General features: G+C 54.5%; 1 protein-coding gene across 1 annotated transcript in view; it reads left to right on the forward strand.

Moving 5' to 3' along the window:
• Window positions 1–4,069: 4,069 nt before the first annotated feature.
• Hcn4 (hyperpolarization activated cyclic nucleotide gated potassium channel 4) overlaps window positions 4,070–12,875 on the forward strand; it is a 38,071-nt gene continuing 29,265 nt past the window's right edge. Inside the window, exon 1 of the mRNA XM_047541053.1 lies at window positions 4,070–4,893. Within this exon, the coding sequence (XP_047397009.1) occupies window positions 4,109–4,893 (785 nt within the window). The 5' untranslated portion in view covers window positions 4,070–4,108. The remainder of the gene's footprint in view (window positions 4,894–12,875) is intronic.

Consider the following 12,875-nt stretch of genomic DNA (forward strand, 5'->3'; position numbering starts at 1 on the left):
ACTTTTTATTTGGCCAAGGACATAACAAATATCATCTCCCAGCACCAGGATTTCATAAAAGGGCATTTTCACACAGAAAAAATGTGGCAAGGATATAATCTCAGAATAGAGACAGCCTTCTAAGAAAGGACAGTTGGCAACCTCACACTAAAATATCCTATACTGTTCTCTCTCTCTCTCTCTCTCTCTCTCTCTCTCTCTCTCTCTCTGTGTGTGTGTGTGTGTGTGTGTGTGTGTGTGTGTGTGTTTCATTTCAAGCAGAACTGGCCAAAATTTTGGCATTGCAGAGTGTGGGAGCCACTGCAATACCCTGGAGCCGTTTCCTCAAGCAAGAAGAATGCCCTTGGTCTATAAGCAAGTAAACTTCTGGAATTTTCCATCCCCCTCTGCCCATTCAGGTCCCTACCAAATAAGGTGTGAGGTTGATATATGTAACCAGCTACATCCCTACTCCATCCACATCAGGCCTGAATTTCACTAACATTTAATATCTCTCTTAGGGAAGGAAGCCCATCCTTCCCAGCCCCCTTCTCTCTCAGATCCAGATCTTTTATAGGTTTGCATTCAAGGAATACCCAGGCTCATTCCCTAGTCCCCCCACTGGAGCTGAGAGCAGCAGGTCTTCTCCCTATCCTGGTCCTGTCAGGGCTTTCCCCTTGCTGGGGGGGTCCTTAGTTTCCTTAGTTTCTAATTTCCGGTGGAATTAGAGGAACCAAAGCAGACACCAGGCCTTCTGGGCAGTAGGCAATGGGAAAAGTATGGAATGTGGGAGCTCCATTCCCTCTCCATTCTTGGCCATCTCTATCTGCCATGCCAGACTCAGAACTACCCCTCCCCCTGGCTCTTGTGCCTGTCCCTCACCACCTGTGTGAACCATCTGGGCAACAGGGCAGAACCTGACCTGTGGAGCCCTTGGTCAGAGTTCCAGCTTCACCATTTTCTTGTTGTGGGCCTTTGGCAAGTTACTTAGCCTCTCTGTGCCAATTTCATGTGGTTTAACAAATGAGATGTAAACCATAAAGTGTTGGACACATGTCTCTCACCAAATCTGATCCCTACCTCCAAAAAATCCTCCCAACTACCCAAAGCTCAGTGAGGTTTTCCTTCTCAAACCTTTCATGGTTTCCTATCCCTAGTTTTGTCCTCTATTCCTGAGCGTAAGTGTAGCTGCTCCACAACATGGAGCCCACCAAGGGCAGGACTGGTAGCTCTTCCTTCTCCTCTGTCCCCCAGACTGCTGGCAGACTACAGATATCCTCCAGTGGCACTTTTGGATAGGAGACAGGCGAGGTTCCGCCTCAACAGGGGTTCCCGTGGTCCTGATTTATCTAACAGACTTTTCTGAACCTAAAGTTGGTGCTAGATGGTTGTGAATAGGTGGTGCTAGCCACAGTGAGGGTAAGTGAGATGCCAAAGGGGAAGAATTAGGAGGACCTGACCTCTGTCCAGCCAGTGGCAGCAGTTCCCATGAAGTTGTATCTTGGCCATATGCTCCACCTTTTCCCAGAATCCCCTTCAAAGATATTTGCTAACTTTCAGGGCTCCTTACTCACTCTTAGAGTTAACACTTAACTGATCTGCTCCCTGTCCAGAGGTGCCTAGGCTCCTGCATTGGTGCCTAGGTCTCTCAGATGAGTAGATCCTGTCTTATCTCTGGGGAGCTGGTTCAGAAGGGACATGAACTGCCTTGTGTTATTGGTACTCAGGTTGATGGGAGTTCATGGACCATAGGAATGCGGGACCTGGACATGACCAAGATTTAGGTGCTCAGGAAAGTGTTCCTTCCTGGAGGAGAGGATACCCTGTCATGGGTCACTGGGAAGCCTGTGTGGGCTGCCTTTCTGAAGCTGGTTAGGGCAGACTAGCTCCCAGTGGACAAAGAAGCCCAAAGAAGGGAGTTAAAGGAAGGTATCCCCTCCATAGCTGGTACACCAGGGCAGGCAGGGCTCTCAGCTAGTTAAGAATACTCCGTCTCAAGGAGACCCAAGGACATTCAGGGATTAGGCCTCCCAGCATCTGTGCAGAGAACTGTCAGATCAGAGCTGCTCAAAAGTAGAAATGCCAGCTACGGGTGATGTCACCACCCTAGTCATCCCCACCCCCTTGGGAGGTCCTATGGTCCAGTGAGTAGAGCAGAAAAGCCCTGCCAGGCTGCACACCTCCCAACTCGTATCCTCCGAAATTCCTGCTCTGCGGGTGGGGGGAGGTGGTAACAGTGGGCTAAGAATTTGGATTAAGAAATCATTGAAGAAAAACTTCATGCTATTCTTCAGAGTTAGGGGAATCTTTTCGCCTCCTTCCTGTGAGCCTTGGCTGAGGATCCACTTCATCATAAACCCAGACTGCAGCCTTCCCTGGCTAACCCCTTTCTTCTAGTTCCATCCTATCCTCACTTCCCATTTCTGAGCTAATCTGGGTCTCAGACTGTCTCAGGGTGTTGGAGAGTAGAGCTTATACATTAAGCTGAGCTAGTGGGATTTGTCCTTAAGCCTGCAGCATGTAACACGGGGAGGGAGGACACCCAGCTGGATTCCTCGGCTGGCCTGGAGAGGGGGCAGCATACGGAGTGGGGGCTGTGCAGCTGCTTATGGGGGGTCTGGATGGAATTGGAACTCCCCTAGGCTGGACCACATAGGTGATGTCTCGATGGAATGGGAACACAGCGAGAAGGTGATTCAACGCCAGTCCCAGAGTGCCCGCTCACCAGATGAGCCCTCACACCCGCTCCGGGTTGCAGCCCGCTCATCTCGCAAAACCCCATCATATCCGCCCGGGAAGAGGAGCGTGAGGGGATCCGGCCTTCGGATCCCGAGTTGGTGACTGCAGCGGTCGCATTTCCTCGAAGTCTTACCTCGAAGGGCTGGGTCCCACCCGCGCTCCCTGTGAGTGCCTTGCGAATTTCCCTTACGCCCCTCTGGCCGGGCCGCCGGGAGGCTTCGCATGGGAAAGACCAGCGCGGGGTTCGCCCCCTGCTCGTGTCACTGGAAAACCCTGGGAGCCGCCCCGACGCAGCGCGTTTCCCGGAAACCCCCTCTCCAGGCTGGTTGCGGGAAGGCAGAAGCTCCGCATCCATACAACCGACACGCCTCCCCGGGGGAGGGTCAGAGACCCAGGCAAGAAGCAAAGCGACCAGGGAAAGGAGAGCCCAGAGCTCGAAGGAGACTGGGAAACCCCGCCCCCGCCCCGCAAGCTTGAGGAGGGGATTTTGCCACAGAAGCCGAAGTCCTACACTTGGCGGGGGGCGGTCCCAGCCCTTGGTCAAGGAGAGATATTTGAGGGCGCAGGAGCAAAGACGCCTCCTAACCCGGCCCCTAAGACCCAGTAAGGGTCCACCCCGCGCCCACCGCCAAGCCCGCCTCCGCCCCCTCCCGGCCCCCCAGCCCATGCGCCGCTGCCCCTTTAAGAAGCCCAGGTAGGCAGGCCCGGCTGCGGGAGCCGCTCCTATGGCAACCCGCGAGCTGCGGCGGCTTCATGAATATTCCGGGGCGCGGGAGCCCAAGCGCTGCCGGAGGGCGCTCCGGGGGAGGCGGCCGCTGATGTAAGCCCGGCGGGCCGCTGGGCTCCGCTCGGCTGCGGCGGGAGCCCCGGGACCGGCTGGCCCGGCTCAGCCAAGGAGGCGAGGCGAGCTGGCGGGGCGCCTGCCACGGAGCTCCGGCGGCGAGACCGACTGACAGTTCGCCCGCCCGCGGGACGCTTGCCGGGGAGGCGAGCGAGCAGTGCGCTCTGCGCTCCAGAGCAGTCCCCAGAGCGCCGCGGCCGCAGCACCGCTTCTGCCCGCGCCCATTGTTCCCCGCGGGGGCGGGGCGCCTGGAGCCGGGCCGCGCGCCGCGCCCCTGAACGCGTGAGGGAGGAACAGGGAGGGAGTGCGGGGTCCCCGCGCCCAGCCCAGCCTGGGAGGAGGCGCAGCGCGGCAAGCCGGGGGACCCGTAGCCGGACTGGGAGCCTCCCGGTGGCGCGCAGCCTGCCCGAGCATGGACTCCTGAGGCAGCCCCGCGCTGGCGGCGAAGGACGCATCCCCACAGGCGGACTGACAGGCGGGCGGACCTGAAGCCAGCCCCAGTGCCGCACCCGCACCCCTGTCCCCGGCCCGGTCCCGGCTCCTGGCACCATGGACAAGCTGCCGCCGTCCATGCGTAAGCGGCTCTACAGCCTCCCGCAGCAGGTGGGGGCCAAGGCGTGGATCATGGACGAGGAAGAGGACGCCGAGGAGGAGGGGGCCGGGGGCCGCCAAGATCCCAGCCGCAGGAGCATCCGACTGCGGCCGCTGCCCTCACCCTCGCCCTCGGCGGCCGCGGGCGGCACGGAGTCTCGGGGTGCGGCCCTCGGGGCGGCGGACAACGAGGGGCCGGCCCGCAGCGCGGGCAAGTCCAGTACGAACGGCGACTGCAGGCGCTTTCGCGGGAGCCTGGCCTCGCTGGGCAGCCGGGGCGGCGGCAGCGGTGGAGTAGGGAGCGGCAGCAGTCACGGGCACCTGCATGACTCCGCGGAGGAGCGGCGGCTCATCGCCGAGGGCGACGCGTCCCCCGGCGAGGACAGGACGCCCCCAGGCCTGGCGGCCGAACCCGAGCGCCCCGGCGCCGCGGCGCAGCCCGCACCCTCGCCGCCGCCGCCCCAGCAGCCGCCGCAGCCGGCCTCCACCTCCTGCGAGCAGCCCTCGGCGGACACTGCTATCAAAGTGGAGGGAGGCGCGGCCGCGAGCGACCCGATCCTCCCGGAGGCAGAGGTGCGCCTGGGCCAGGCCGGCTTCATGCAGCGCCAGTTCGGAGCCATGCTTCAACCCGGGGTCAATAAATTCTCCCTGAGGATGTTCGGCAGCCAGAAAGCCGTGGAGCGCGAGCAAGAGAGGGTTAAGTCAGCTGGGTTTTGGATTATCCACCCCTACAGCGACTTCAGGTAAGATGCCCAGGTGGGAACCCTGTGGGTGCTCTGCGCGATCTCAGGCAAGCTTTCTCCACCCCTGTCTCCCCTCCAGAGTTAACTTTCCCTCCTTGCGCTGGGCGCTCCAAGAAAATCTGGGCGCCTCTAGGCTCCCAGACACCCCCAGACTTCCTCCTGAACCTCGCTGGGAACTTTTCTGGGCTCAGACTCCTGTCTTGTCTCTTGGGTCTGGACGGCATCGGAGACAGGCTGAAAAGGGGTTCTGAGCCTGGCCTAGACTTGCCTGCAGCCAGGATAAGGTTCTACCACCTTAAGCCACACATTCCACCTCCCCCCTCAAGGCTGCAGAGTCGAGGTGGCCATCCTAGAAGCGCTCCAGGTCATTCAGCCTGCAGAGCGGGGCTCTGAAGGGAGACAGACCTCTTAGTAGCTGGGCCAATTCCTTGGGTGCTGACTGCAGACATCAATATCCTTCTGGCATCCTGGGAAACTGCAGCCAGGCCCCTGGATGACTGAGGTCACTGGGGTTTCAAGCCCAGGATGAAAGCCACCTATGCCCCCTCAACCCTGTATCCAGTGCTCATGTTGAATGTTGGACCCAGAGCAGGAGCCCTGGGCATCTGACTTCTAGCCTGGCAGGGCAGAATGACCTTGCTCTTAGTGGTCAGTGAAGATGCCTGGTATCCTGACTGATGTGCAGCTGTCCTGTGACCCCAAGCTGTTTCAGTGCTTCATCTTCACCCCAGTGGCCCAAGCCCTTGGAGCTGCTAGATCTCTCATGTGTCAGTTGTGGGTCTCCAGGCAAAATATGTGACTGCCAATCAGGGAGAGGGACCCTGCCCCCTCCTGCATCACCTGAGTCAGATGCCACTGAACGCCAGATACTCCTTGGGGCTGTGGACGTATGTGTGTAAGAGAGGGATTGTTGTTGCCTCTGGGGTTGGCTTTAGGGATGTCTTTACCCAAGACAAGGATGAGGTCTTCCATTGCCCCTCTGGTCTTTCCTGACACACCAGGTTGAGATGACAGTCTTGGAAACATTCATTCTTTTGAGCTGAATTTCTTTCATTCTCCCTTTCTCTGGGCCCTGCCCCTATTTATCTCTCTTGCCTACCTGGCCTTCTTGCCTGCCTATATAAATGAGCATTTTGCCAACCTAGAGCCCTCTTTGCAAACTCCAGGGAAGCTGGATTTGTAATGAGAGCAAAGCCATTTTCCATCCAATGGGAGAGATTTTTCTGGTTGGGAATGACCAGTCAGACAACACCGGATGGCTTAAAATAGGTGGTGAATAGAGGCCCCTCTCACTCTTTTTTTTTTTTAAGGACTGCTCTTTTTAACCCTAATATTCAGGCTTCCCATTCCCAGAGGGCAAGGAGCCCAGGGGGCAGATTGAACAAAGCCATGGTCAGCAAATTGTGTGAGCAAATGCAGGACCCTCCCCTCAGAAACTGTCTGGTTTTTCAGTGCCCAGTTCCTAAAGAGCGAAGTCCTCCTGGCCAGGACTGGGGCTTAAAGATCCCAAACTGAGCCAGGGAGGAGTGGGCAGGAACCACATCTCCTCCATCTCTCTGGTTGTTCTGAGCTTCTATCTCTGAGTGCCTCAGTAGTGCCAACAGACCAGTCCAGTATCATCCACTTGAGATTGTTGAGGGGTTCTCCCATCCCATGCTCAACCCCTGCCTGCCTTTGTGGTAGGAAAGCTTCCATTCAGGGTTCTTGTCACCAAGCACATTGCCAACCCCAGCAGTGCCTAGCAAAAAGCACTGATGGGGGGGAACTTTTGGGCCCTGGGCCTTGCCCCGTTGGCCTCCCTTACCTGGAATGGGGAAGTGCTAGGACTGGGTAGATTTCATCCAAAGAAACCTCACACCTTTCTGGTTTATCTCTGCCCCTCTTGGTGCATCAGTCTGCAGTCCCCCTGTTGCGGAACCTCCCACTAACTGCAGGCTGCCTGGGACATGGTGTCGGGAGGAGAGTGGGGGACATAGGGAGAGGTTGGATGCAGCAGGACTGATAAATGAATAATGAGAAAAGGGTTCAACTGAACTTTGAATCTGGGTTTGTGCAATAAGCAACAGGGACTGGTGGCTAAAAGTATGCATCCCTATGCACAACCTTGTAGTTATGTGATGCTGGGTCTGGTGGAGGGAAAGAAATCTAAGAAAGATCCTCTGTGTGTGTGCATGTCTGGAGAGGTTGTGGTCATGCCTCTCCTGACTCTAGGCCAAAAATAACTAGTCTCATCTTCAGGTCAAAGAGGCAGGGCCTGGCTAAGTTGGCTAAGCTTAGAAAACCCATCACATAACCTAGACTAATCCACTCCCCCCTTATCCAGCACCCAAGCATTGGCCCCTAGAGTTTCAGCCACCGGCCTTGGGCCCCTGTATGGAACCAATCATCATTGCCCTTCTCCAGTATCACCAGAGTTTCTACAAGCATTGCCCAGGTCAGTTGAGGATTTATTCATCATTTTGACGGGCAGGAAGCATTGATCCAGCAGAATTGGTTTAATAAAGAATCTCCAGCAAACCATGATAGATTGAGTTTGTGGTTTGGGCTGTGATGGGCTGCTTCTGGCATCTGTCCTGGGGAGGAAGACTGGGTGCCCTTTCCAGGGCTGGAGTGGGCTTGCAGTGAGGGGCCACCATAACCTGAGCCATGACTGCCTCCGCTTCTTGTCATTAGAGCACTCCCTCAACACTGTGCCCCACCTACCCACATGGCTCCTCCAGTCTACAATGACTTTGTCCTCCTCTTCTCTTCTGTTCCCCATTTGCCTTTTGAAACTTACATTTATGGTTAAGGGAAGAGGCCAGCACATGGCAACCCCCGAGGACATTGTTCCCCAAGCTCCTGCCTAAGGCTGACTTGGCTCTTTGGTCCCAAGTAATCCTTCCTTCCCTAGGTGCTATGTCCTAGAAGGCAAGTTGGTGGGAACCTGGAACAAATAAAGCATAGTATCTAGATAATTCTGTTTTTGCAAGAAGAGAGAAAGGGGAAGAAAGGAGTGGGGACTGCAAAGGAAGGTGTAGCTGGTTTTGTTCCTAAAGGCTGGTGAGCCTTTCAAGCACTAGGCTCCAGGGTTGGCCTGGGTGTGTGGCCTTAGTTGTCTAAGTGGGTGTCTTGGGGCAGTATGGGTGAATATGGGGGCCAGCAGGTAAGTCCCTATGCAGGATGCCAGTTCTGGGACTTCTGCTGTGCCCCCAAAGCTAGCTCAACCTTGAGAATGGGGGTAGGCAGAAGCTTGGTCCTTCTCATTCCCCTGCCTCTACTCTCTCTCAGCCTGAGCCTCTCAAAGCTGTGAGGAAGGGAAGGGAGAGGAGAGAAAATATCTTTTCCTTAGGGCAGAAACACTGAGCTCTGTAATCACGGACATTGGGACGATGGCCTAGCAGGTCCTATGTATTGTCCTGACTTCCTGCTGCTGGTCCAGGAACCCAGTTTTTGCCACTGCTTACCTCACATCACCTCTCATCCCTGTCTGCTATGAGACTGTGCTTGGGTTATGAGCGTTCTTTGAGCCTCAGTTTTCCCACATAGAAAATGGCAAATTCTGATGCCTTTCTCCATGTCAACTGTGGGCACCACCTGGAAGTGAGCTGCCAGAGACCAGGATGCTGTTGTGAACCACACCTCCCTGACCTCACTGCTTTCTTCCCTTGGTCCTGGGCAGAGTTATGGCTGGCACAGTGGGCAGCTGTTCTCCAACTGTGAAGTGGGCCCGCCTCCCAAGACTGGGGCTGGTGGAACTCAGGACTTTGTGCTCCCAAGAGGCCTGGTGCACAGAAATGTGCTGGGATAGAGAGCCAGGACCCTGAGACAATCTGTGGCCAGGTTCCAGTTCCCTGGCCTGGTGGCAGCTTGTAGGGCTTGGGGCTGCCTTCTCCCCTGCCTGGGCCTGCCCCTTCAGTCCCTTAGTGCTGTGAGGCGCAGACCTTAAGCCTGTTAGGTAGCCTACTTCACATAGGGAGCTCCCAATGGTATTAGTCTGTCTGCCTCTCCATTTGCCCTCCTCTCGCAGGCTCTAAGGCATTCCTGGTTCTTCTGGGATACCCTCTTGGGTCACTCTGGCCACCATCCTTCTGCCCCTCCCTGGCCACCTCTTTGCCTTTGGTTGAAGCTCTATGTTTGTTATAATGCAGCTTCTGACTATAATGTCCTCCAACTCACCTGAGGATCTTATTGAAATATAGACTCTGATTTCATTAGTCAGGGGTGGGGTCTGAGATTCTGCATGCCTGAGAAGTTCCCACTGAGAAACTCCTAAGTGGTGTTGCTGCCCTCATGGCCCCAGTGTGGACCTGGACCAGGCTTGAAGTACTGAGTTTACAGCTCCTGTGCTTGTTCTGTACTTGGCCTGAGTCCCCTGAGGGCAGATCCTGTGTCTTCTCCCTTTGGCCTCAAAGCCCTGGGCCTCCAGCACCAAGCTCAGAGTGGCGGATGAGTGCTGTGACCTGGGTGAGGCCAAGCCACAGAGGTCTGCTTGCAAACTTGAGGATGTGGGATTCAGTCTGCTTCTCCTTTCCTGCACTGCTGGTTGGACCCTGCTGGCTCTGGATGCTGGCTTCTGGGGTAGGGGTGAGCAGGGAAAGCCAGGTAACTGGAGGACCCTTGTTAATTTATCTCATGTCACCATGTTCTCAGCTTCTCTCCCATCCAGAGGGCCAGAGGGCTTGTCCTGGCTTGGGGAGAAGGGGTAGGGCATACGGTGACTGCTGTGCTGCAGTGAGATTTCCAGAAAGGAACATATGTTGTCTGTGAGAGAGTCCAGAGGTGACAGGACAGGGGAGCGGGTGTGAGGTGGCACTGACAGTGACCAGCTGGGAGGAGGACAGAGGCATTTGGGAATGGCAGCTGCCTTAGCACTTTGAGTGGGGGCTTGGTCCCAATCTGATGTGTTCCTCTTCTGCCCCAGGCTCCCCAGCAGCCTCTCCTGTGGGCTGGGCTTGCCTGTCACTTCTCCCTGCCCCCTCCTACCCTGGAAGGCACCAGTCCCCATTCAGATGACAGAGCTGCCAAGTGTCATAGCAGCCCAAGTGGCCCTTGTGCCAGCCACAAGGCTGTCCACTGTAGGGGAATTCACCCAGAGCAGAAGGTCCCTGCTGAGTTCCCCTAGGGGCTTGTCATATAACTGAAGAGGCAGCAGCTCCAGCTTGGCTCAAGGGCTCTTACAAAGCTGCTACTGCCAGTTGCTAATTAATAGAAGGGCCACTGAGGCCAGCCAGACAGTCCTGCTCTAGCCCAGGGGATACTAAAGAATCCTTATTTCCCAGCCAGAGAGGGACATAGGAGGGCAGGGGCATTGTCTTGGCTTCAGAGAGGATGTTTTCTGCCAGCCAGGCTTCTTTACTGAGAAAGCATTGCCAGGGCCCTGGAAGTCTGTGCTCCCCAGGGCCAGGAAGCCACTCGGAGACAACTGTACCATCAGTACCACTCAGAACTGAGACGGAAGGTGAGCTCCATCACTAAGGGTGCTCAAGGTAAGACCCGGAGGAGTACTTAGATCAGAGCTTGCCAGGCAGCATCCTGTGGGTCAAATACCCAGAACCCAGAGGTGCTGTGTTTGGCCACCATAATGAATTAACAGATCTGAGTTCATGTTTTAAAAGGGAAAGATGTAGGGGCTGGGGTGGTAGGTCAGTGGTAGAGCGCTTGCCTAGCATATGTGAGCCACTGGGTTCAATTCTCTGCACTGCATATAAGTTAAATAAATAAATGTCTGTTGACAACTAAAAATATGTTTAAAATGGGGAAAGATGTAATATAAAAATATGGTTTTGGGACTTCTTTTGAAAAAAGTGGAAATTCTGGTGACTCTGGCCTCACATTCCCATGCCACAACCAGGATATTGAGGAGACTAGAGGCCACTCCCTTTAAACTGGCTTTTGCTGTCTGGTTTGCTCACAGGCCCAAGTGGTCCCTAATGTATCTGTCTGTCTTACTCCCAACTATGTCATCTAGTCACCTGAACCCTGTAGGTTTCTGAACGTACAGTCCTCCACCTGAAAGCCAGGTAGGATCACAGACCACAGCCACCAACCACAAGGCATCTCCCATGTGCAAGGCCGTGCTGGCAGCTTCATATTCTTGTTTATTCACTCTTCATAGAGGTCCTCCAAATAGTTTTACTATTTATAGTCTTTTCAATTTATAGATAAGGCTCTGATGGGGGCGAAGGAGAATTTTGCCTCAAATCATATCACCGTGAAGTACCAGAACTGGAATTTGACCCTGTTCTGTAGGACTCTGAATTCATGTTTGTCTCTCCTTCTCTCCCTCCCTCCCTCTTCTTCTCATTCCCTCCTCCTTTTTCTTTTTTGCTTTTTTAAAAAATGTAATTACACGACTAGATCAAGAGAATATTCTCCTGCGAATTAAAATATTGAGGAGGGGCTCAAAAACGGGGTGGTGGTGGTTGGTAGGCATAGGAAATCGATCAGGTCTCAGAATCCCAGATCTGGAGAGACGTTAGCAAGCCCTGGCCTAGAAACTTTCTTGTGTAGAGGGTGGGCAGAGACATAGAGAGGGGAAGTGACTGGTCCAAGATCACAGAGGAAGTCTGTCCAAAACAAAATCAGAATCAAGTGGGTTATATCATGTGTCTTCAGAGTTCTTAAAGCTTAGGTTCCTTCCCAGCTTCCCACCTGGAAGGTATCCAGAGAAACCTTTTCCTAACTGGTTTTGTCACTTGAAGTTTGTTGTCACCCCAAGCCTCACACCTGTTTTTCTGGACTAATAGTATTTTCAGGGTCCCATCATAATTTAGGCTTGGGCTAGGTATGTATATTGCTCAATGATAGAGCACAGGCTTAGTACATGGAAGCCCTGGGTTCAGTCCTAGTGCTGCAAAATATTATTATTATTATTATTATTATTATTATTATTATTATCTCATGATAAGGGAATTTTTCCAAATCTGAAGATGTAGAGTCTGGTGACTGAGCCATGTTACCTGAAACCCCAAACCTGGGGCTGTCTCTCCTGGGGTTGCCAGCCAGGATGACTGCCCACCTGCTCCTTCCTAGGTAGGTCCTAACTGCTGTGGAGCCCACTGGGGTTTTGGAAGCATATCTGGGTACCACCAATGCTCCTGCTACTGGATGGGAATAATCATGGCTCAAAGGGGTGGGGTACAAGTAGCCAGTAGTATCTGTGTTCTGTCCACCAGAGAAATAGATGGTCACTTAGTCTATTCCTTATATCCTTCAGAGAAATGAGGATGTGGTCACTGAATTAGGACCCAGCATGTGACCAGAACTGAGACCTGTTCTGTGACCATGGTCAAAGCTCAGTCTCTGATGAAGATGGGGCTCAGTGTGTAACCAAGATTGGGATTCAAATCTGAGAACATGATTTGGGCTCAGACTGTGATCAGGATCAGGGCTTACTCTGTGACTAGAGTCAGAACTCAACTTATGACCAGTATAAGGGGTCAGTCATGACTGGGGTCAGGGCTCATCCTGTGACCAAGATAAGGGACTGGACATGGTCAGGGACTGAAATCCTTGAATAAAGCCTTTGAACCAATCTCAGTGCCCTCCCTGAGGCACCAGGGTTTGGGACAGGTGGGCCTATTGCCTCTCTCCTGCCCTGTGCCCCCCACCCCTTCAGGAAGCCCTCCCTGCATTCCCTAAGCTCCCCTACCCCTTAGTATCTGAGCCAGCTACCGGTGGTCCTCTCTGGGAGGTAAAGTACAAATTATAAATAAACAATAGTGCCACTGCTGCCGCCCAGGCTGGAACCACCAAATCTCACATGTGACCACTCCCCGCCCCGCTCTTCTTCCTCATTGTTGGGGCTGGTGTTCCCAGCCAGGCAGCAAACTCGAGGCGCCTGCAGAGCAGTGCTCAGGGATGGGGACACGAGGCGTACCAGCTTGATAGAGGGACTCCCTTTGCCTGGCTGCTCCCCCAGCTCTGGGCTACCACAAATTGCAGAGCAAGCAGCGGGGCCTCCAGGTCTGATCACGGCAGCTGCGGGGGCCTGATAATTG

This window comes from Sciurus carolinensis, chromosome 2, assembly GCF_902686445.1.
Source record: "Sciurus carolinensis chromosome 2, mSciCar1.2, whole genome shotgun sequence".
NCBI classification, from domain to species: Eukaryota; Metazoa; Chordata; class Mammalia; order Rodentia; family Sciuridae; genus Sciurus; species Sciurus carolinensis.